Genomic DNA, 21,086 nt, shown 5'->3' with positions numbered 1-21,086 from the left:
AAGCAAAGAAGTCCCTTTTTTTTGTTTTGTAAGGACCCCTTTCCTAGTTTTCCTGTGCCAGCGTTGGGGGCACTGGAGTGAAGAGTGGAAGACACAGCCCCCAGGGCGCAGGCGAGGGTGGGAGAGGGTTCACGTCCCTGGCGGGGCGTGGTCAGGCCTTCAGACGTGCAGCACTGCACCCTGAATCTCAGGCCTCCCTTGAGACTCTGCAGCCATGCATGTGTGGGGTCACTGCGCATCCTAGCTGCATCTCCAGACACCTGCCCGTGCCTGAGGGGCGACAGAGGCCGGCAGAGACACCGGGTCGGCCCCCCCGGGGGCAGACACAACCCTGGGGAGTACTGGTTTGGGGCCAGTTCCAGCTTCCACTGGGGAGGCAGGAGCAATAGGTAACAAGCTGAAGGTCACACAGGCTGAAGTGGGCATGGCCCTCTCGCCTCTGCCTAGCACTGTGCCCCCCCCAACGTGTCCCCCAGTGCCCAGAACAGCTTGGGTGCCCTTGTCCTGTGGAGGAAAAGATGCCACTGCCCAGCTTGGCTGGACTGTCCTTCTGCCCTTGGCTTGAGCACCACCAGAATCGTCCCCCTGATCTCAAGTCCCCACCCCCCAGGCCTCTGCCGGATGCTGATTCCTCTGGGGGCCGCCCGGCCAGCCTGTCCAACTTCAGGCCCCGTTCTTGTCCCACCCCGCACTTTCTGGTTTGTCTGGTTTGTCTCTCCCTCGTGATAGAGCCACGACAGACAGTGGGGTCTCCCACTGGCCATGCCCTGGGCGCCCTGCAGATGTATAAATGGCTCTCTGGGCCCGGGGGCTATAGGGTAAGGGTCGTGCCAGCTTGCAGGGGGCTGGAAGGAGCCAGGTTCCTGCAGACCCACCCTGGGCCTGGGCCTGGGCCTGGCGGCGACCTGGATGCAAGCCCTGCCCTGGAACTGGTGGGAGGCCCAGCCGCTGGCTGTGTGGGGGGACCACCTTGCAGGGTCATGGGGTGGCCGGCCCTGAGGCCAGTCATCCCTTGGGGGTGTTGTGTCGCGCCTGCATCGCTTGGGGGTCCCCAGAACAGGCTGCATGATGTCTGTGTCCCGTGTGGGGTCTCCAGGGTGCTGTAATCCCAACGTGTGTAGTAACCCACATCGTGATGCTCGGTGTCCCTGTCCTATGTGGGACGTGGATCGTCTGGCCTGGCGTCCCCGTCGCCTATGTGGGGACCCCGGGGGCTGGGAGGTGGGCGGTGGAGGGTGTGCCGCCCCGTCCCGTCCGCCACTCAGCTGGTTTGCGGTTGTAGTGGGGACCTTGTGTGGGTTTCTGACGGCGATACGGGGAGTGGTCATCGCTCTGGCGGCGATGCGGCGGCGGGCCGGGCGCCTTCGCAGCCTCGCAGGAAGCTGCCGCCACCGGATGGGGGACCCGGGGCGCAGCCGCCGCCACCGCCCCCGCCGAGTGGCCTTCCGGCGGGCGGGCCCGAACGGAGCCGAACGGGGCTGAGTCCCGGACGGGCGGGGCCGAGCGGAGCCGAGCGGAGCCGAGTAGCGGCCGGGCGTGCCCGAGCACAGCCGAGCGGGCCCGAGTCCCGGGCCGGCGGGCGGGCTCAAGCACGGCCGAGTGCGGCGGAGCGCCGAGCGCGGGCGGGGGGAGCGCGCGTTCCTGGAAGAGCCGGACCGGGGGGCGGGCGCATTCCTGGCCGGCGCTCGGCTGAGGCGGGCGCGCGGCCCCAGACGACGCGCGGGGCGGGGCGGCGGCGCGGGGCGGGGCGGGGCGCGGGGCGGGGCGGCGGCGTGAGCTCAGCGCCCGGCGCTCAGTCCGAGCTGGAGCGAGCCGCCGGGAGGATGTACGCCGAGCCCCGCGCCGCCGCCGCCGCCGCGGTCTGAGGCCGCCCCACAGGCGCTCCGCCGTCCCGGAAGCCGCGCGCGCGCGCGCGGGCGGGCGGGCAAGCCGCGGAGCCGGGCGCGGGCGGCGGGGTGGGCGCGGGCCGGGCCGGGAGGCCGGCGGCGGGCGCGACGCGGCCGGCCAGCGCCGCCGGGACGAGCCGGGCGGGCGCCGCGCGGTGGGAGGAGCGGGGCGGCGGCGGCGGCGGCGCGCCGCGCGAGGACGGCCCGGCGGGCCCCGCGCCCGCGCCCCCGCTCCTCCCGGGCCCCTCGGCCTCGGTCGCCGCGGCGATTCGCGCCTCGCGGCGCCGGCACCTGCCCGCGCGCCCCCCGCGAGCCCCGGGCCCGCGAGCGTTGGCGTTGGCGTTGGCGGCGCGCGCTGGGGCATGCCCCGCGCCTAGGGCCCGGGGGGCGCGCGGGGGGCGCGCGGGGGGCCCGGGCGGCGGCGGCGGCGGGCGCGGCGCGGGGCGCGTGGATGTGGCGCCGGGCCCGGGCGGCGGCGGGCTCCAGCGGCGGGACCCCTTCGCCCCGCCCGCCTTCCCCTTCGCTCCGCCGGGCGAGGCCGAGGCCGCGGCCGTGATCGGCCGGGAGCCGGCGGCGGGGGGAGGCCGGGGCCGGGGCCGGGGGCGCCGCCGGGGCGCGCGGGGCAGCGGCGGGGGCCGCGGGGGCCCGGGCGCGCGGGAGCGGGAGCGGCCTGGGGAGCCGGAGCGCACCATGGAGGCGGCGGCGGGCGGCCGCGGCGGCTTCCAGCCGCACCCGGGGCTGCAGAAGACGCTGGAGCAGTTCCACCTGAGCTCCATGAGCTCGCTGGGCGGCCCGGCCGCCTTCTCGGCGCGCTGGGCGCAGGAGGCCTACAAGAAGGAGAGCTCCAAGGAGGCGGGCGCGGCTGCGGTGCCGGCGCCGGTGCCCGCGGCTGCCGAGCCGCCGCCGGTGCTGCACCTGCCCGCCATCCAGCCGCCGCCGCCCGTCCTGCCCGGGCCCTTCTTCATGCCGTCCGACCGCTCCACAGAGCGCTGCGAGACCGTGCTGGAGGGCGAGACCATCTCGTGCTTCGTGGTGGGCGGCGAGAAGCGCCTCTGTCTGCCGCAGATCCTCAACTCGGTGCTGCGCGACTTCTCGCTGCAGCAGATCAACTCGGTGTGCGACGAGCTGCACATCTATTGCTCGCGCTGCACGGCCGACCAGCTGGAGATCCTCAAAGTCATGGGCATCCTGCCCTTCTCGGCGCCCTCGTGCGGGCTCATCACCAAGACGGACGCTGAGCGCCTGTGCAACGCGCTGCTGTACGGCGGCGCCTACCCGCCGCCCTGCAAGAAGGAGCTGGCGGCCAGCCTGGCGCTGGGCCTGGAGCTCAGCGAGCGCAGCGTGCGCGTGTACCACGAGTGCTTCGGCAAGTGCAAGGGGCTGCTGGTGCCCGAGCTCTACAACAGCCCGAGCGCCGCCTGCATCCAGTGCCTCGACTGCCGCCTCATGTACCCACCGCACAAGTTCGTGGTGCACTCGCACAAGGCCCTGGAGAACCGGACCTGCCACTGGGGCTTCGACTCGGCTAACTGGCGGGCCTACATCCTGCTCAGCCAGGACTACACGGGCAAGGAGGAGCAGGCGCGCCTCGGCCGCTGTCTGGACGACGTCAAGGAGAAGTTCGACTACGGCAACAAGTACAAGCGGCGGGTGCCCCGGGTGAGTGTCTCGCGCCGCGGCCGGGCCCGGGGAGTGAGTAGGAGGGCGGGCTGCGGAGAGGGTGGGGGTTCCTCCTGGGTCAGGGGCTCTGCCTCCCCTACATGTCTCAGGGTTTGGTTTGGTTTTAAGGAAATTTGGGGTGGCGCTGGCGTCCCCGTAGATGGCCATGTATCTGGGAGGAAGGTCCTCCCGTCCGACTCCTAGGACAAGCCGCTTGCCTGGTTGGGGGCCTCGAGGGCTGGCCAGGGTGGGTGAAGCCTTCCTGAGGCCCATAGCCGGTGCCCAGCTGGGCCGGCAGGGGCAGGCTTCAGACCTCGGACTCTTCTGCCCTGAGTCCTGGGAAGTTTGATACCGGCCGCGTCCAGGCTGGAGCCGGGAGCCCAGGCCTTCCTGGGGCCCAAGGAGGTGTCCAGGCCGAGTTGGCGGAAGGGACCAGCCCTGGCCCTAACGCTCCCGGGCTGGCACACGGAGGGGCGCCTGCCCCTGTGTCCTAGCAGACAGAACTTGGCCGGGCAGGGCCTGTTTGTGCCTTGAAGGTTTGGGAGACAGACACTAAACCGAAGCCAGGTGTTCAGGCCGTGGTGGCAGGGGGCCGAGACTCGGCGACTCCAGCTCTGTGTGTCTGCCCTGGCCTGCCAGGGAGTGAATCCCAGAGTCCCCCGTGTGGGGGCGAGGGCCCCTTGGCACTGGGCTCGGGGACTGGTCAGCGGGCACCCGGGGCCCCGAGTGTCAGGGTAGCCGCCGGCCTGCGATTTGTTTTGGATGTGCACGTTTCCTTCTCTCCTTCTCTCTGAAACGCTGAAGGGTGCCGCGGGGAAGGGCCGCTGGCCTAGCCTGTTGTTTGCCAGACGGAGGATCTGTGTGATCCAGCCTGGCAGCTCCCGGGCCACTCGACGCCGAAACCATTCAGTGGGGTCCACGCTAACTTTCTGTGACATCTCCCCCCTCTCCCCGAGTATTTGTAACTTTTCTTTTAAATATCCAGGCTTATTAAATTGCACACACAGAATGCTGCATTGGCTCAGCTATTCTTGGGAGGCCTAATTAATTCAGCTATTGCATCAAACTTTTTTTTTTCCAAATCTGTGAATAGATGCTCCCGCCCGGTTTTCTCTGGGCGCCCCTCCAGCGGAGTGTCAGAGTCTCAGGGAGCGGAGGAGGGGAGGGGAAGTGAGGGCCTGTCGCCTGCGCTCAGAGGGGCCACCGTGTGCGTTTGTGGATTTGTGGTGTTTCTGCCCTTGGCTAGGCTGGCGCCCAGGTGGCAGCTGTCTGCAGACTATGGGGCTGGGATTGGGCGGGAGGGACAGTCTGAGTGGGCAGCGCTGGTGGGGGAGTATGCTGTTGGGAACGGCCGGCTGGCCGGGCCCTTCGTTTTAGACTGGAAGCTGGCTCTGGGTGGCATGGTGGGCACTCCCTGCACACTGGGGGCCTTTCTGTTTGGGGTGCCTGCCCCCTTGACAGCCATCGTGGCCCGAGGGAGCCCCGTGTGCAAGGTGGTGCTGGGTTCTGGCCGACAGGGGAAGCCCGTGGTGGGTCGCTTACCCCGGGGTGGAACGCAGAGGGGCTTGTCTCACAGGGTGTGTGTCTGTGTCTGTGTCCGAATCTGGGTCGTGTATGTTTGTGGCTGTCTTCCTGGGGTGGGCTCTTTGTTGCAGCTGCAGACCCGGGCCTCAGCCCTCTTGCAGCAGGCTCCGCTCTTCTGGACATGGGTGTCCGTAGGCTCAGCTTGTGGGCCCAGGGACTGCCAGGTGAGAAGGCAGGACCGTCCCCTGAGCCACAGTCCCAGAGAAGAGGTCAGAGGGGGCTTTCGTGCCTGGTGATTTCAACAGATGGTCAGCACCACCCTTTCTCCTTCTGTGCTCCCCCCAGCGCCGCTCAGAAAGCTCATTCACCGTTAAAAAAATCTCCCCCGTGATGACGAAGATGTGGTCGCTGTAAGTGGTTGTTGGGGTCCCCAGGCCGAAGTGTCAGCGTGGCCTATCCTCGCAGTGGTGGTATGGGCCGGCGGTCCGGTGTCCCTCCTTCCGGGCCTCGGCCGTGTGGCTGGCTGGCCGCTCACACGCTCCTGTGCCTTCCTGCCACTCCTGTACCTCGGGGGGCACTCCTCCCGCCGGCCTCGCCGCCTATCCTGTTCCCGGGACTGTGCTCACTGCCTTCTCTCTGTGACTATGCGGTTGGGAATTCTGGGGTGCGTGGTCCTTTCCAGAAGTCGCCAGCACAGCCTGTCTACATGCCAGGGACACCCCACCCATGAGAAGGGGGGGTCTGAGCCTCAGGATCAGGGGGACCCATGGCTGCCCAGACCCTGCTTGTTCTGGAAGAAGCTGCCTGGGAAGACCCCCTCCCGGCGCCCTGCCCGCCTCTGTTCACCCCTCCCACTCCCTGCTCGACAAATTATTCACGGGTTGTGTTTTGATTTCTTCACTTTTCTCGTAGTTTAGTTTAATGTTTTTGGTCTCCCAAGGCTGAGGGCAGAGAGGAACAGAGTGTGCTGGCAGCGCTCTTTGTGGGGGCCTTGGGTGCCGGGGCCATGAAGTGAGCCGAAGTGTGTTCCAGGTGCCGGGGGCCTAGGGGTCGCCCGGGTCCTCTGCCGTCAGCAGTGGGCGGGGGCCAGGGACTCTCGTGGGGTCCTGGTGCCCAGTGGCCTTCTCTTGCCCTGCCGTGCCTGCGGCCTGACTGCGGTGGGGCGGCGATCCCAGCGTGGGACCGAGTGGGGGGGCGGGGCTCCAGCCTGAGCTGGAAACCCTTGAAGGTGGCGCGTCCATGTGTGCCAGCCGGGGCCCTTCTCAGTGATGCCCCCCACGCCACGGGGGCCCCAAGGATGTGCTCTCGGCCGTCCTACGGCTGTTGGGGCTGCCGGGGCCCCGGCTGCTGTCCTTGGTGTCCCGCGCTGGGCGGGTCTGAACGTGGAGCCCCACGGGGCTGCTCCCATGTCCTCGCCCTGTCCCTTGCTCCGTTCCTCACTAGCTGCCTGACCTTGAGCAAGTTTGCCTCAGTTTCCTCACTTGTGAAAGGGGGACTGTAGTAAGTAGCGGCCATTGGCAGTGTTTTTTGGGGGGTGTTTAAGTGATGAGGTCATAGGCGGGGCGAGGACGTGTCCTTTTGCTGCTGGGAACGTGTGGCGAGGAGATGGGGGCCTCAGAGCCTTCCCATGGCCCCCTCCCCTTTTCTTCTGCCCAGTTGGCTCTGTCCCTTATCTGATGGCGTTTGAACCAAACTGGACTGGTGTTTTAACGGTACGGCTGCTATCAGTCATGGCAGGACGTTGGTGCTGCCAGCCTGGCTGCTGCCTGGGACGCACCCCTCGTTCCGCGGGAGGGCTCCTCGCGGGCCGAGCAGGCGGCGGGGCGGGGGTGTGCTGTCTCCCCAGGGCTGGAGCCTGGCCGTTCCTTGTGTGGTTAAGAAACGGGCTCCTGGGAACTGCTGTGCCTTCGGAGGGTCCCGCTTCTCAGACCGGAGACCGGGGATGGTGTCGCTCGCTGGCCCCTGTCCTTCAGACGCTGAGTCCTCGCAGGAGTCTTCTTTGTAGAATTGCCTGCACACCAGGGGCTCGTGGGCCGATGGTCGCCGTGGTGTGTGGTGTGAGCGTCCACGGTGCGGTCTGTCTGAATTCCTAGCGCTGGAACGGTTTCCCTGCGTCACCTGATGACGGCTCTCTAGTCAGAGAGCAGTGCTTCCTCAAAGTAGAGACCCGGCCGGGCTGTTGGCGTGGAGGAGCGTTGAGTCTCTTGGTGTCTGTTGCGGATCGGCTGCGGCTGTGGTGGAGGGAGATCTGGGCCTCTAAGCGGGCTGCGTGTTGTGCGTTCAAGCCGAAATGGCCACGGGAGGGCATGGAGTCAGGAGCATGCGACAGGCTGGAAGGGACTCTGGCCAGCATGCCTTTCCCGGCACTCCCTCTCTCATGGGGGGGCTGTGCTCACCGGATGCCGTCAGGTTTGGCCCTAGATGTGAGGTTTGGCTGTCCTGTTTTTTCTTTAAGGTATTTATTTCTCTACCTGTGTATCTATCTGTTTATCTATCTGTTTTTCTTGGCCGCGCCGGGTCTTAGTTGCGGCATGCGTGCGGGAGCTAGTTCCCCAACCAGGGATCGAACCTGGGCCGCCTGCATTGGGAGCGGGTATCTTAGCCCCTGGGCTGCCGGGGAAGTCCCTCGGCTGTCCCTTTGTCCACTTGTTTTGCTCGAGGTTTTCATGGGGCTCCATGGTGATTCCCTGGCCTTGGACGCTCAGCTGAGAAGGCGGGGTGCCATCGGGCGATGATGCGAGGCCAGGCTCCTGGACGGGCCCCACCCCTTGTGCAGGAGGACGGTCTGCGGGTCCGTCTGGTGCTCAGCGCGAAGGCCCCAGAGTGAGGCCGGGGCCTTGTCAGAAGGGAAACAGCAGCTTAAGGAGCCTCTGGTTGCTGCCCTGAGCCCTGTGGTCAGCCGTGTGTGAGGGAGGGAAGGCGTGGGGGGCTGGCCCTCAGTCTCTGTGCAGTGAGCGGGCCACGTCTGCCCGTCTTCAGCCATCCTGCCGATGTCCAGGACGTCTCCTTGGAGCTGGGCGGGGCCCTCGTCTCTCTGGGGGCAGCAGGGTCCTTGAGTGGCCCTCGCCTCCGACCCTCCTGCCCCCCAGGACCCCTCAGTCGGCTCAGGGCTTCGAGAGTAGGGCCAGTGGCTCCCACGCTTCGTTGCAGCGCGTCTGGGTACCGTCTGTCTGAGATGCCAGGCGAGGCCCACGAGGAAGTCTGGGGAGGGTGACCGCCGGGCGCCGGGAGGGCCTGGGGGAGGCGGTGCTTCCGGGCCCTGCGCCCCGGCTGTCTGGCGGGAGGTGTCCGTGGCCGGCGGCCGGACTCTCTGTGGCCCGGAGACTGTTACACAAGCAGCAATAATGTGTCTCTTTCTAAGGATTGCGAAAGTTCGGGAGGATTTCTCCACTGGAAGAATTATGCAAGTTTCAACTGAAATGTTTTTTAGAAGTTTCTTTGTTTTGAGTTAAAATACAGAGGCTGAATTATTTCCTTAAGATCTGTGAGAGCTGCGGGAGAGGGAGAAGGCTCCATTCCTCCAAGGGCCCTTCCTTCCCTCCTGCCCACTGGTCATGGGGCGATGGGGCGAGTCCAGGGGGGCTGGGCCCTGAGATCGCGGGGCGGGGGCTCTGGGCCACACGCATCCGTGGGTTAATGAGGGCCGATCCGAGCCTCAGAGAAGGGACGGGAAGTCGTTTCCGGGAGTGTGGGGCCCACGCGGTGGGGTCTGAAGCTGGTTTTGGTCGGAGTTGGGTTAGCACTGCGAACGGTGTCCGTGTGTCCGTGTGAGTGGAGTGGGGCGGGCGGGGTCTTGGGCTGCATGTGTGTCCACGGTGTGACCTGTGCCAGCGTGGCCCGGGCCCCCATGCAGCCTCAGGGCAGGGGGGGAGCAGAGCACAGCTCTGATGCTGCCGTCTGTGAACGCAGGGCTGGCTTCCAGAAGCCCCTGCTTCAGCGCAGTGGGACGGCCGGGGGAGCAGACAGGACGCTGTCGGGTATTTGGCGTTTGCGTCTCCTCTGATTTTACATTTTTGATTTAGAAAGACTCAAAGAACACTGCGACTTCTTGATTTTGCAGCTACAGATAATTCAGGAAGTTGGCGTGGCTCTGTGGGCCGCGCAGCCCGCAGCGGTCAGGCCTGCCCCGCGGTCTGGGCTCTCCGGGGAGCCCTTGTTGCGGCCGGCTCTGGGGTTGTGTGTTTGTGGTTGTGTTGTCGGCTTCATGGGGGGGGTGTTGGTCTCGGCTGGGTCCCCAGTTCCGGCCCTGGAATAAATACTCGTTGAATGACTCATAGAGGCATGAAATCACTAATCGTCAAGGTTTACTGGCAGCTTGGCTGTGGATGGCTAGAAAAGGAGAGAGCGGGGAGCTTTCCCGGGAGTGGACAGAGCTGTCCTGTAGGTGTCGGGCGTCCTCGCCCTGCTTCACATTTGCTTGGGTCTGCATGGGGGGTTCGAGGGACGCTCTCCCTGGACAGGTCTCGTGTGGCGTCGGCCCCGACGTGTCTTCTGCTGGGATGCTGGTGGGCTACTTCGAAAGGAACATCTCTTGTTGAAAGTAGGCTCCCCGCGACGTGGCCAGCAGCGTGGAACTGGGTTGAATGTCAGGACTGTAGGTGGGGGCGATGGATGCATTTTGGGGTCAGCCACTGGATGTCAGGTGGTCCTGTGTGCCCGCGCTGGCCTCCCTCAGCCCCCGAGGAGCTGTTGGCCACGTCGTCACAGGAGCCAGGTGGTTGTGATTGGTGCCTGGGGACCTGCCCAAAACCTGGGCCTGGCGGCACGGTCTTCTCCGCACCCCACTCTTCCCAGCTGGGCAGGGGCGCCCCCGTGCCTCTCCTGCGCCACGTAGCGTGTTCCGGGAGGGCCGAGGGTCTGTCCCGCTTCGTGTGCAGGAAACCACCCCAGCATGGGAGCCCACTTCCACATCATGGGCCGTCCCAGCCACACCCACTGCCAACAGCCCTGGGGAGGCCGGCAGCCCACCTGGCTCTGAGGCCGGGGGTATCTGGACGGCCTGTGGGGCTGTGACTGGGCCTGTGAGTGGCCTGCTTCCTGGGTCCACGTCTGTTCTCTGACACCTCAGGGTTCTTTCATGTTGCCGTGGCCCTGGTTCGTGGCTCAGGCCCGGTGGGTGGGTGAGGCATCCACGTGGCAGCGGCAGTGACAGGCGAGCTGGCCAGTGGCCGCGTGTGCTGCCTTCACACCCGACCTCCTCGCTCTCCGGGGTCGCGGCCGTGCTCACGGTTCCTCCGGCCCGTCCTGGTGGACGCGTTCCTGTTTGCCCGGCGTTCTCCTCTTGGATCAACTCACTGCTGCCCTTCCACCCTTGGAACAAGAGGGGCGGGCCGTTGGCCCTGCAGAGCCCCTCTCACCCTGCGTGCGGCTGGGGTGCCTCACACGGGGACCCACAGGTCCAGCCGTGGACGGCAAGGTGCACAGTCTTCATGTGGACCCGCTGGGCGCGGGCCGGGCCCTAGAGACGGTGGGGCCTCGGCGCCCCGCTGCTTCGTGTTCCAGCCGCTGCGAGTGAGGCTGGGCTGGGAGGCGGGTGTGGGCGGGTGTGGTTGTCTGACTCCAAGACGTCGCCCCCTGTGGGGCGGGTGTGTCTCTGGAACCGTGGGCTGGTGCTCCGTGAGCTCCTGGCGGAGTTGGGGCAGATGGGGCGGGGGGCCGCTGTGCTGCCCCTGGAGGAGGGGCAGGTGCATGTGTCCCATGGGTAGTTCTGGAATCCCCTGGCCCCTCCCCGCCGGAGGTCAAGGCAAGGTAGAGGTGCTGGGCTGCAAGGGGGAGCCTTGGGGGCGGGGGGTCTCTGCTGGCCTTGACTTCCTTCTGCACCTGGGGTGGGGACCCCAGGCCTGGCGTGAAGCCCCGGGGGTCCCAGCCCTGCCCTCCCTGGTCTCGCCTGGGGCTGCTGGCTCCCCTCACCTGCCGCCTCCCGCTTCCTGGCGTTCGAACCACGTTGCCCAAACCGTTAAAAAAATTATACTCCCAAGTTGAATGATATGCAAATGTAGTCAATTAAGCGAGGGGATTTTAATTAGCAGTTTAAGTTCATGTGTGAAGTGCCTAGCCTTAATTACTTGACAGTTTTGTTGTAAATTTGCTAAGTTTTTTTTTGCAGAACTATCAAAACTGTGATTTTTTTTTAACATCCTTGTATGTAATAAGTGTCGCCTAGCTTGCCTGACCCTAGTGGGTCTTTTCTGCATTTATAAAGCTCTTTAGGCTGTGAGACCAAGGTGGGCCCTGGGCTGGCCCCGCGTCACTCCAGGAGGTAAGCTGTGCTCCACGTGGCCTGAGCGGCCGTGCGGGGTCCTGGGCTCCCCGGTGGGGGACGCTCAGGACCCTCCTCCCAGCCGGGGTCCGGCCACCTGCAGTGGAGCTGGGGCTGGGCTATGTGCCGACGGGTGCGACTGCAGAGGACCGAGAACGCGGCCCCTGCCCTGCCCGGCGCTGGCACCCCTGCGGGCTGGGTCCCCGGCATCCCTGTCTGCCGTGAGGGCCCGGGGATTCCGAATCGCGCTCCTTCCCCACGGCGAGGAAGAAGGCCTCCACTCCTGCCGCCCCCCACCGAGCCGACAGTGCGGCCCGAGGCCGGCCCTGTGTCCAGTCTCTGCCGCGGGGCGGGTGTCCTGCAGGGGAGGTTGGAGTCTCCTGTTTGGGGAGAACTTGCTTTCATTTTCCTGTTGCTGCTGTTGAGGTGGTCTTGAGTCACTTGGGGGGGTCTCCCGTGGTTTTTAGTGCCCCTCGGGATTTAACTACTTGAGCTGGAGGCCTCTCACGCATCACGTACGTAATTAGGCTTTTAAACGTTCTGTTAAACACTTACACTTGTGTTGCAATTTCTCTCATGCGTCCCCGTGCCAGAGGCCCTGGGGTCCCCGGGACTGAGGAGTGTGGCCGGGACTCCACAAGGCAGCCCTGCAGCGTGGCCCCGCGGCGGCTGTAAGCGAGCGGAGGGATGGGGGCGCAGGCCGTGCCTGGGGCTCGCGAGAGTCGCAGACGCTCCGGAGCCGCCTGGGCCTGTGCCTTTGCTGCTACGGGGTGAGTGGAACAGAATCCTGCCCAGCAGAGCCCACCGCCTGAGGGGACCAGCGCTTGTCTCTCAGTGCCATGGTGACATGTCTGTGACTTATAAACTGGGAGATTCAAGAGTGCCCCGAAGTCGGGAGGTCAGTTCACGCAGCCACACACCCGGTTCCACACGTGCCATCGTGTTACTCGTTTCTTTTCATCTAGCTCCTTCCTCCTTTTTATTTGTTTTTGTTTTGTTTTTTTTTGGCAGTACGCCGGCCTCTCACTGTTGTGGCCTCTCCCGTTGTGGAGCACAGGCTCCGGACGCGCAGGCTCAGCGGCCATGGCTCATGGGCCCAGCCGCTCCGCGGCATGTGGGATCTTCCCGGACCGGGGCACAAACCCGCGTCCCCTGCATCGGCAGGCGGACTCTCAACCACTGCGCCACCAGGGAAGCCCTCCTTCCTCCTCTTTAAAAGCAGACCCCAGGCATTATCTCACTTCATGTTTAAGTGTTTCAAGAGCCGTCTAACAGATACAGAATTGGAGAAAATCACCACCACTCTGCCATTAGTGCGTCTGACAAAATCGTCGAGAATGTCTTAGTGCCAGCCGGTCCCCGGCCTGTGTTTGGATCCCCGCCGTCTCAGACACAGTCCCCTGCGGGGGCCTTGTAGGATCCGGGGCCGCCGTTGCGAGTGGGTGACAGCCCTCCCTTGGGCACACGCCCCTGTGTGCACGTATCTCTGTGCACGTCTGTGCGTGTTTACAGCCACTTAGCATTTTTGCGAGTAATCTGTGGTATTGAGGGTCCTGGCGTTTATTCTGCATCCGAGGGTTGGGCCACGTTTTTGTTATTACAAGTGAGGCTTCAGGGAGCATCTTACCACGGATCCCTCGCAGAAACCTCAGCACAGCCGCGCGTGGTAGCACGGAAAGTCATGCACACCTGCCAGCTGCTTCCTGCCCCCCCAGGACACCATCCTGAACGTCCCCGTGTCTGGACCTGTGTCCAGCGAGGCTGCTGGCTCCCCCTGGGTCTTGTCGCGCGGTCTGCTGGCCTGGTTGCTGGCCAGCCTGTCCCCACTCTTGTGTCGATGGACTTGGGAATGCCTGCGAACAGGAGTGTGGAGCGTCCTTGGTGCAAGCGTGTGCACGTGTGTCTGGAGCACGGGCTGTGCTGGGTCAGAGGTCATGCTGAGCTGTTTTCTGAAATGGTTGTACTGGCTGACCGGCCCCTGCGGGGAGGGGAGGGGAGGGCCTGGGTCCTGAGGTGGCTCAGATCAGTGTCACCGCAAGTGCATCTCCTCAGACGCCTGGGACTTCCGGTGAGTTTCTCGTAGGAGATTTGGTGGCTCAGAGCGAGCTCCCTGGCCTGTTTCTTTCATTTAATTATTCACGCACACGATGTGTCTCTATACTTCTCTGGTATCTTTGGTCGCGTGGGGTGACTGCGCGTGCTTAAATCTGCGTGCACAGTCCTGGGCATTTCTCAGGAGGCTCTGACCCCCGCAGGGTGTAGGCCCTTTTTAAGGGCTCTAGATTTTGTTACCAGAATTCTTTCTCTAAACGGTGTGCCAGTTACACGCCCACGTTCCTACCTTCTCACAACGTTAGGTTACCGTCATTCAGAATAGCTTTGTTAATGTGAGGGGTGAATAGCTCTTGATTCCTTTTTTGCTAATGGAGTCGGCCATTTTGTTATTTTTAGTATTTTTTTCTGTAATTCTTCTTATACGTGGTTTTTTGGTGTGTGGGGTGAAATATATGTACCATAAAATTTCCCATTTTTTTTTTTAAGTGCACAGCTCAGTGGCATTAAAGCACGTTTACACTGTTGTGCAAACATCACCACCATCATCTCCAGAACTTTCTCATCTTCCCAAACTGACACACTGCCCCCATGAGACACTCACTGCCCACCCCTCCCCCAGCCCCGGGCCCCACCCTCCTACTTTCTGTCTCTGTGAGTGTGACTTCTCCAGGGACCTCACAGAAGCGGGATCACACAGAATTTGTCCTTTTATGTCTGGTTTATTTCACTCGACATCGTGTCCTCAGGGTCCATCCACGTTGAGCAGGTGTCAGAATCTCCTCCCTCTGTGAGGCAGAATAATACTCCGCTGGATGGACGGACCACATTTTGTTTATCTGTCATCAGACAATGGACACCTGGGTTGCTTCCATGTTTTAGCCACGCTGAATCGTGCTGTTGTGAGTGGGTTTAGCCTTCCTTCAGTTCTGTCGGGCACGTTCTCACGTGTGGAATGGCTGGTCACACGGCAATTCTGTGTCTGCTTTTTGAGGGACCTCCATACTGCCTTCCACAGCACTGGTGCACCTGCGTCCCGGGTTCCCCATATCCTCGCCGACACTGGTTTCTGTTTTTTGATGGCGGCCACGGGTGTGAGGTGGTGTCTTGCTGTGCTGTGACTCGCGCTCCCCGATGATCAGTGATGCTGAGCATCTTGTCGTGAGCCTGTTGGCCGTGCGTGTGTCTTCTTTGGAGAGAGGTCTGTTCGAGTCCTTTGCCCTTTTTGAACCGGGCTGTTTGTCTGGCCTTGTTCAGCTGTAGGAGCGCTCTGCCTTTTCTGGAGTCTGATGCTTTGTCGGCTGCTTCAGTCACCCCTCTGTTGTCACTGTGGCTGGACACCCATCTTTGTACAAGGAGACCCCACGTGCCTCAGAGACTCTGGTGCAGCCGGGCACAGTGGGAGGGGTAGTGACCTGCTGGAGGAGGGGCTGCCGGCAAGTCTCACGGTGGAGCGTGGCGGGCGGACCTGGATGCAGACGTCGTCCGTGATGGGGTGTCCGCGCTGTGCCCGGCTCGTGGGGGCTGGGAGGGAGCCTGCAGGGGCCGGGGGTGGCTCTGCCCACCACGCGCGGGCCGTCTTCTAGTCCTGGGGAGGCCTCTGCGAGGGCTGCTGCGCGTGTGCCCTGGTCGGGGCCAGGCTCTGGACAGATGGCCGGGCCTCGGCCCGGGGTGGAGAAGGGCAGGGCAGGAGCGTGTCAGGCTCCGAGGGGCGGCCCGGCGAGCCTGGCGTGAGGCTGTCTTCTCTCTGTGAAGTCTGCCTCCTGCCTCAGTTTCTGGAGAAAGTTCTGGTAAGAGGAAGTGATGGACTCTCTGAAACTGATGCTTCTCCCCACACAGAGAACCGCGTCTCCACCTTTTAAGCGTGTCACCAGATGTGGGTGGCACGCTGGACCCAGAGCAGGCGGACACCCACCCCTGCCCTGGACAGCTTGGGGGCAGCTCGGGGCAGGAGTGCCCGCTGGCCGGACGCTGACTTTTCCCGGGAGACTGGGAGGAAGGTCAGAGCTGCTCCTGGGCAGCTGGGCGGCCGACGCCGAGCTCGGGGGCCAGCATGCGGACCTGCAGCCCCACCTGGCTCGGCTCCAGGACAGTTGGGAGGCCCAGGAGCCCGAGCCCAGGACCGCTGGCCCCTTGGTGTCCTCCCTCTACCTTCGGACACCGCTTTCCGCGTGGCTGGCGCTCGTGCCCCTCTCGTGGCCCTGGGCCCAGCCCGGCCCCCAGCCGTGATTTCCACTAGTTTGGCATTGGTTTCAGGAGGCCACGGTAACAGGGGGCCCGGGAGACATGGGTCCTCCGGGTGGGCCACTCGCTGTTGTGCTCCGCCACCTTGTGGAGGTGTGGGTGGTGAGGGTGGGGGTGGGGGTGGCATCCCTTTCCTGGAGCCCCGAAGGGCCTTGAGGTCATGGGGTGGCTCCTGGGGCCTGGGTGGTGGCCTTGGCCGGGGCGGCCGTGCCCCGCTGCCCGCACCCCAGCCCCGGGGCTGCACTGCCTGAGCTGATGACCCGGACCATCCCCAATGTTTGCTTTCCAGACACCCCCATCTTGGCCTCCTGCAGGGGGGGGCGCAGGCTTGGACCTGGGGGGCCGAGGTCACCGTCTGCTCTTCCGTCCAGCTTTGTCTTAGCTGTTGACTGCGGATGAGAGACAGGGTAGTGGGGCTGTGCGGCCCGCCGTTGGCTCTCAAAAGGAGGGTCCTTGATTGTTGTTTTGCAGATACCGCCCAGTCTGCCCACTGGGTGGGGTGACGCCACTGGCTGGACTCAAAGGGAAGATCCGGTGGTGGGAACCTGGGCGTGGCCTGCAGTGACCGCAGTGAGGGTGGCGCTTTGTGCTTGGGTTAAAGAAAAGAAGGACTTGGAAATCTCTCAGCGGGCTCTCCCTGGCCTCTCCGCTGCCCACAGTGAAGCAGAAATCACTGTATATGGATCTGATTTTAACCTTTCCCCCCCACCCCCATCTTCTCTGTGCAAGTACTAGTAAGTATAATTTTTTGGTATTTCTGGTCAAGTAGAAGTTTCTTGAAACTTAGAGAGGCAGTTTAGCTTAGTGGTTAGGGGCATGGATTCTTAAAACCTGACTCCTGGGACTTCCCTGGCGGTCCAGTGGTCAGGACTCTGCACTCTCACTGCCGAGGGCCTGGGTACCATCGCTGGGCGAGGAACTAAGGTCCCACAAGCTGTGTGCTGCGGCGAAAAATTAAAAAAATAAAACATTGTCTCTTTACCAAAAACAAAACCAGAAACAACAAAGAACCGAAAAACACTTGCTTCCCGGGCCCAGATCCTGGCCTGGCCAGTCTCTCCCTCGGATCTGAGGCCCTGTTACTTCCTCGGGCCTCGGTGTCCCCACCTGCGAAGTGGGGTGGTGGGGTGCCCACCCCTGCGTCGGTCACGATGAAGGCCCAGCACCGTGTGTGAGCTTCCGGCTGCCCCAACCCTTTTCTCTTTCCAAAGCCGGGGCATCTGACAGGAGGCAGCGGGCCTGACAAGCCGTCCCAGGAGCCCAGCTGGGGCCATGTGTGGGCATAGCGGGCTGGCACGGTGGCCTCCCTGCAGCTAGCCGGGCCAGTGGGGCGGGCGCCAGCAGGTGCTGTGGGCAGAGCACACGGTGAGCCAGGCGGCCACAGCTCTCTGTGCCAGCAGCGGGCTCATGGGTGGACCGGGGCCTGTGCCGTCTGTGGTCAGTGTGCCCCATGCTGGCCACCCCGATGGACTTGCAAGTTCTCAGCCCACTGCCAGGGGGTGGGGTCCGAGGTGGGGGGTGTAGTGGTGCGTTTGGCCTGGGCCCCTGCGTGTGGTCCTGTTGGGAGGCTGGGAGCCACCCGTGTCCTGGGGGCCCCTGGGCTGTGTGCAGGCCGGGCGTGCGTGGGCCAGCTCAGCTGCCCACCTCAGCCATGCCAGCAGGTGGTGCCCGGTGACGGGCTGCGGGAGTCCCTTCTCTGCCGAGTTCAACCTTCACGTGGCCCCATGGCGGGAGGGAAGACCTGCATTCTGTTTCAGAGCAAGGCTCATGGGATGGGATTTCAAGTGGGACAACTTTGGGTGATTCTTCGAGTGGTGATTTGGGTAGACAAGCCAGCAGCGGTCCTCTCCGGTGGAAGCAAGGGAGTGTGTACCCGCTTAGGGAGGTTCCTTCCCTGTCCTGCTGCTGTTGGGCTGGGGGCTTGGGAGGGAGGAGCCCGTGGGGCGGGGTCACGGGCAGACATCTCCTGTCGGCAGGAGCCAGGGGCTTGGGTCTCGGAGGGGCCGGGGGTGTGGGGTGTGGGCGTCGCCATTCCCCTGCTCCTTGTTGGTCCAGGTCCTCATGTGCTGGATGCTGGATCATTGTACCAGAGAGTTGAACTGGAATTTGACATTTGTTTTTATAACCATGTTTGTTACTGTTCAGGAAATCTGGAATTTTGAGAGTTAGGTTTTTCATGCTGTTTGATTTCTGACGACGCCTTTGGGTCCGTCTTAGAAAAATCACTCAGCGCGGCCTAAATATCGCAGGCGGTCACTGCCCTGCGCGAGCTGGGCGTCCCCAGAGCGCCGGGCCCGTTCTTGGTGCGCGATCCCGTGTCCTCGTTCTGTGGCGTGGCTGCTGCTGCCGTTGGTAAGCCTGCTGCGTCTCCTTGGTTTGGGACTTTTTAAGAAATCTTCAAACCTGCAGTGAAGCTTTGAGAGCAGGTTCACCAAGGTTCACGCCTGCTGTGCTGGAGGGAGTGCCCGTCACTGTGGTCCTTGGGTGTGTGACCACCGGGGGGCCCAGCTGCTGCCCGTCCTGAGCCCGTCATCTCTCTCGGCCCTTTCACAGCGGTTTGCTTCTGCCGGGGACCCGCCAGGATGCGCCCTGGGCCGTCTCTTCCGGGCCGTCTCCTGAGTTCCTCCCCACCTTTGGTCCTGCCTGACGCTGCATTTGCAGGGCGGGAGCCGTCCTGTGGATCTCCAGCCGGGGTGCCTTGGCGTGTCTCCTGGTCGGTGTCAGGTGGCGTTTGGGGCGGGATCATGAAGCTGCAGGAGGCTCAGAGTCTGCCTCGCCTTGGGGACGGCAGCTTTTGATCACTGTCGTGAGTGGGGTCTGCCTTTTCCCTCCATGGTTAATAAGTAATCTGTGGGCAGACTTTAGACCCTGCCAGCATCCTGTCCCCGTGAACTTTCTCCTGGTGGGTTCATTGTCCCTCTGCGATGCTGCCTGACCCGCGACAGTGGCCGGTCTGCTTCTCACGGAGCTCTGCCCTCCCTCCCCCTCCTGCTGCTTGGTGTCACCAAATTCAGCCCATTTCAGTGTCCCAATCGTTCTGCCATTATCTGATGCCTAAACTGTCCCTCTTTTGGCCACCTACTGGGACTCGGTCCCTCCTGATGGCTTTTCTCCCACCCCCCACCGCCATGCCCCACACCTCATGGCAGCGTGTGGCCCATCCTCTCCTGACGGCTCCCTTACAGGGAGCCGGGTCACCAGGTGGTTTAGTCTGAGATGCGGCCCCTTGATGTGGACGCGCCTGCCCCCAAGCCAGAGCCCGGGGGGGTGGGTACCAGTCTCGGTAGGGGTTGCCTCACGTCGGGCAGCGGTAAGGTGACTGCTGACGGCAGATGATCTTTCTGCACGTGAACGTAGGGCCGTCTTCCATTTCTCATTGTTAGGGGTTATGGATGGAACCCAGCCGCTTCCTCCCCAGTGGCTCGTGTCTCGGGGGCCTCCCATGGGGCTGCGTCTGTTGACATTTCACTGTCCCTGAGCCCAGAGGCCGTCTCTGTGCCTGTGTCCACTCCACCCTGGGCTGTGCCCAGGTGCGCCGTGCGCTGGGCTCGCTCACACTCTTCCCTGCCCAGAACGTCCTCTCGTTCCTGCGCCTGGATCTGTGTCCTTCTCTGGGCGAGTGGGGTCAGGAGGGCAGGGAGCCTGGTGCGCAGCGCGGCCTCCAGGTGCCTGTCACTTCGGTTTGAGGTGGAATGGGGAGAATTGAAAAACGTCCCTTTTTTCCCCATTTGGAAAGCAAACCTTTATCCTACCTCAAATCTCTGAAAGCCCTGTAAGATTAAAAAAAAAAAGGGGTTGACTCATTTTAGCTACCCTAAGAAGGATGAGAGTGTTTTGAGAGCAGTAGTGGCTGATCGAGGATGAGCTCGCGCCCGTGGCATGGCCCGATGTTCTGAAGCTCTTCTGGGCTGTGTAGGGGCGGCCAGGCTCCAGACAGGTGCCCCGTGGCTGTGCGGCTGGGGAGGCCCCCAGGTTCCAGGCCCTGTGCTGGGGATACAGCCTCCCAGGGAGCAGTTTGCAGGGTCCCTTAGGGCTACAGTGCTTTGTACCTGCCGAGGGCCTCCGTCCGTGTGAGCTCCTGACCACAGAGAGTTGCCAGAATGTTAATCCAAGGGCAGGCACGTCAGTGCTTTGTGCCCAAAAAGAAGACGGAGCTCAAAGACACGCCTGGCCCCTGGCCACGGGCACCTTGCCCCCGGCTTTCCGGCATGGTCCGCGTGCCTCCAGAGAGGACGAGGCCCGTGTTCCCACAGCCCCTCCGAGCTCGGGACGGGGTCCTTGGTTGAGGCCGGTGTCGGGCCGATGCCCAGCTCTGCCAGAAGAGCCTTCCAGTGGGTCCAGCCTATCAGCAGAAGGTTGTAAGTACTGAGCCTCACAGGAGAACAAGGAGGGCCTGACTGGAATGGATGTTCAGGGCCCGACTTGGTGCAAGTTGCTTTGGCTGTGCCGTGGGACACCGTGCACCGTGGCGCACAGCCTCGCCCGTCCCGACCTGCAGCGCGTGGGTATGGGCCGAGCCCTGCCACCCTTTCCGGCCCCCGCAGTCAGCCAGCGTGGGCGTGCCGGGGCCGGGGCCCTCGCGTTCCCCCGTGAGGCCCCCGAGTCAGTGTGTGTGCTTGCTCTTGACGTATCCTTTGTGTATCCCTGGGGCCAGGCCTCCGGTGAGGGGAGAAGGACCCATCGCGGCTCTGTCCTCAGACGGCGATTTGAGGAGACAGCCTGTGAACCTCAATTCCTTCAAGCCCTCCTGCATTCACATCTTGTCCCGCCAGGGGCCTCGCTTTTATCCCTGGGGACGCGTTCCCACACGTGTGCGTTTCTCAGTAAACAAGCCACACGCTCCAAGCCCGACGGTGAGGCAGAGGCGGAGGCAGAAATGGGCTGCGTGAGAGCAGGAGCAGGTGGCCCTGCTGTGCGTCCCGCTGGCCGCCGGGCCCGGGGGATGGCGTGTGCCTGAGCAGCGGGCACAACGGCCTCGTGCGTGGTGCCGTTGGCCGGGCCGCACCAGTGCTTTCTGCTGCTCAAGGCCCTGGTGTCGTTAGTTGAGGCCCCTTCCGCGCCCCGCCTGGGTGTCGGATTCTGTGTGGCGCACAGGGAACCAAGGTGCCCTCATTTGGATGCTGGAGGGCATGTGGCCCCGGGGAGCCCAGCCAGAGTGGGAAGGAGCGCCACAGCTGCCAGGTGGCGTGAGGGGTGTGAGGGGCGGGGGCGACCCGTCGGCAAAGGCCTTGGCCGGGCTCAGCGCTGGTGGCGCCTGTCCGTCGTGGGCAGAGGTGGACCCTGCGGGCGGAGCGCTCGCTGCCGGGGCGGGAGGTGCTCCGTTCTCCTGGAAGCCTCACGCCCGCCCCGCTGATCCACGTCAGGGCTTGCTGTGACGGGCCCCGTGCATGCCCCGCCGCGACTGCCTGGCCACGCAGCTTGCCCTTGCCACAGGAGGTGACTGCGCTCGCTGGTCCCCCCGC

General features: G+C 63.7%; 1 protein-coding gene across 1 annotated transcript in view; it reads left to right on the top strand.

Moving 5' to 3' along the window:
- Positions 1 to 2,455: 2,455 nt before the first annotated feature.
- The window catches only part of SKI (SKI proto-oncogene), a 59,121-nt gene continuing 40,490 nt past the window's right edge, over positions 2,456 to 21,086 (top strand). The window contains exon 1 of the mRNA XM_033432720.2: positions 2,456 to 3,545. Coding sequence (XP_033288611.1) covers positions 2,577 to 3,545 — 969 coding nt within the window. The 5' untranslated portion in view covers positions 2,456 to 2,576. The remainder of the gene's footprint in view (positions 3,546 to 21,086) is intronic.

Source organism: Orcinus orca, chromosome 1 (genome assembly GCF_937001465.1).
Source record: "Orcinus orca chromosome 1, mOrcOrc1.1, whole genome shotgun sequence".
In the NCBI taxonomy this organism is placed as follows: Eukaryota; Metazoa; Chordata; class Mammalia; order Artiodactyla; family Delphinidae; genus Orcinus; species Orcinus orca.
This window is presented reverse-complemented; position numbering and strand designations above follow the sequence as displayed.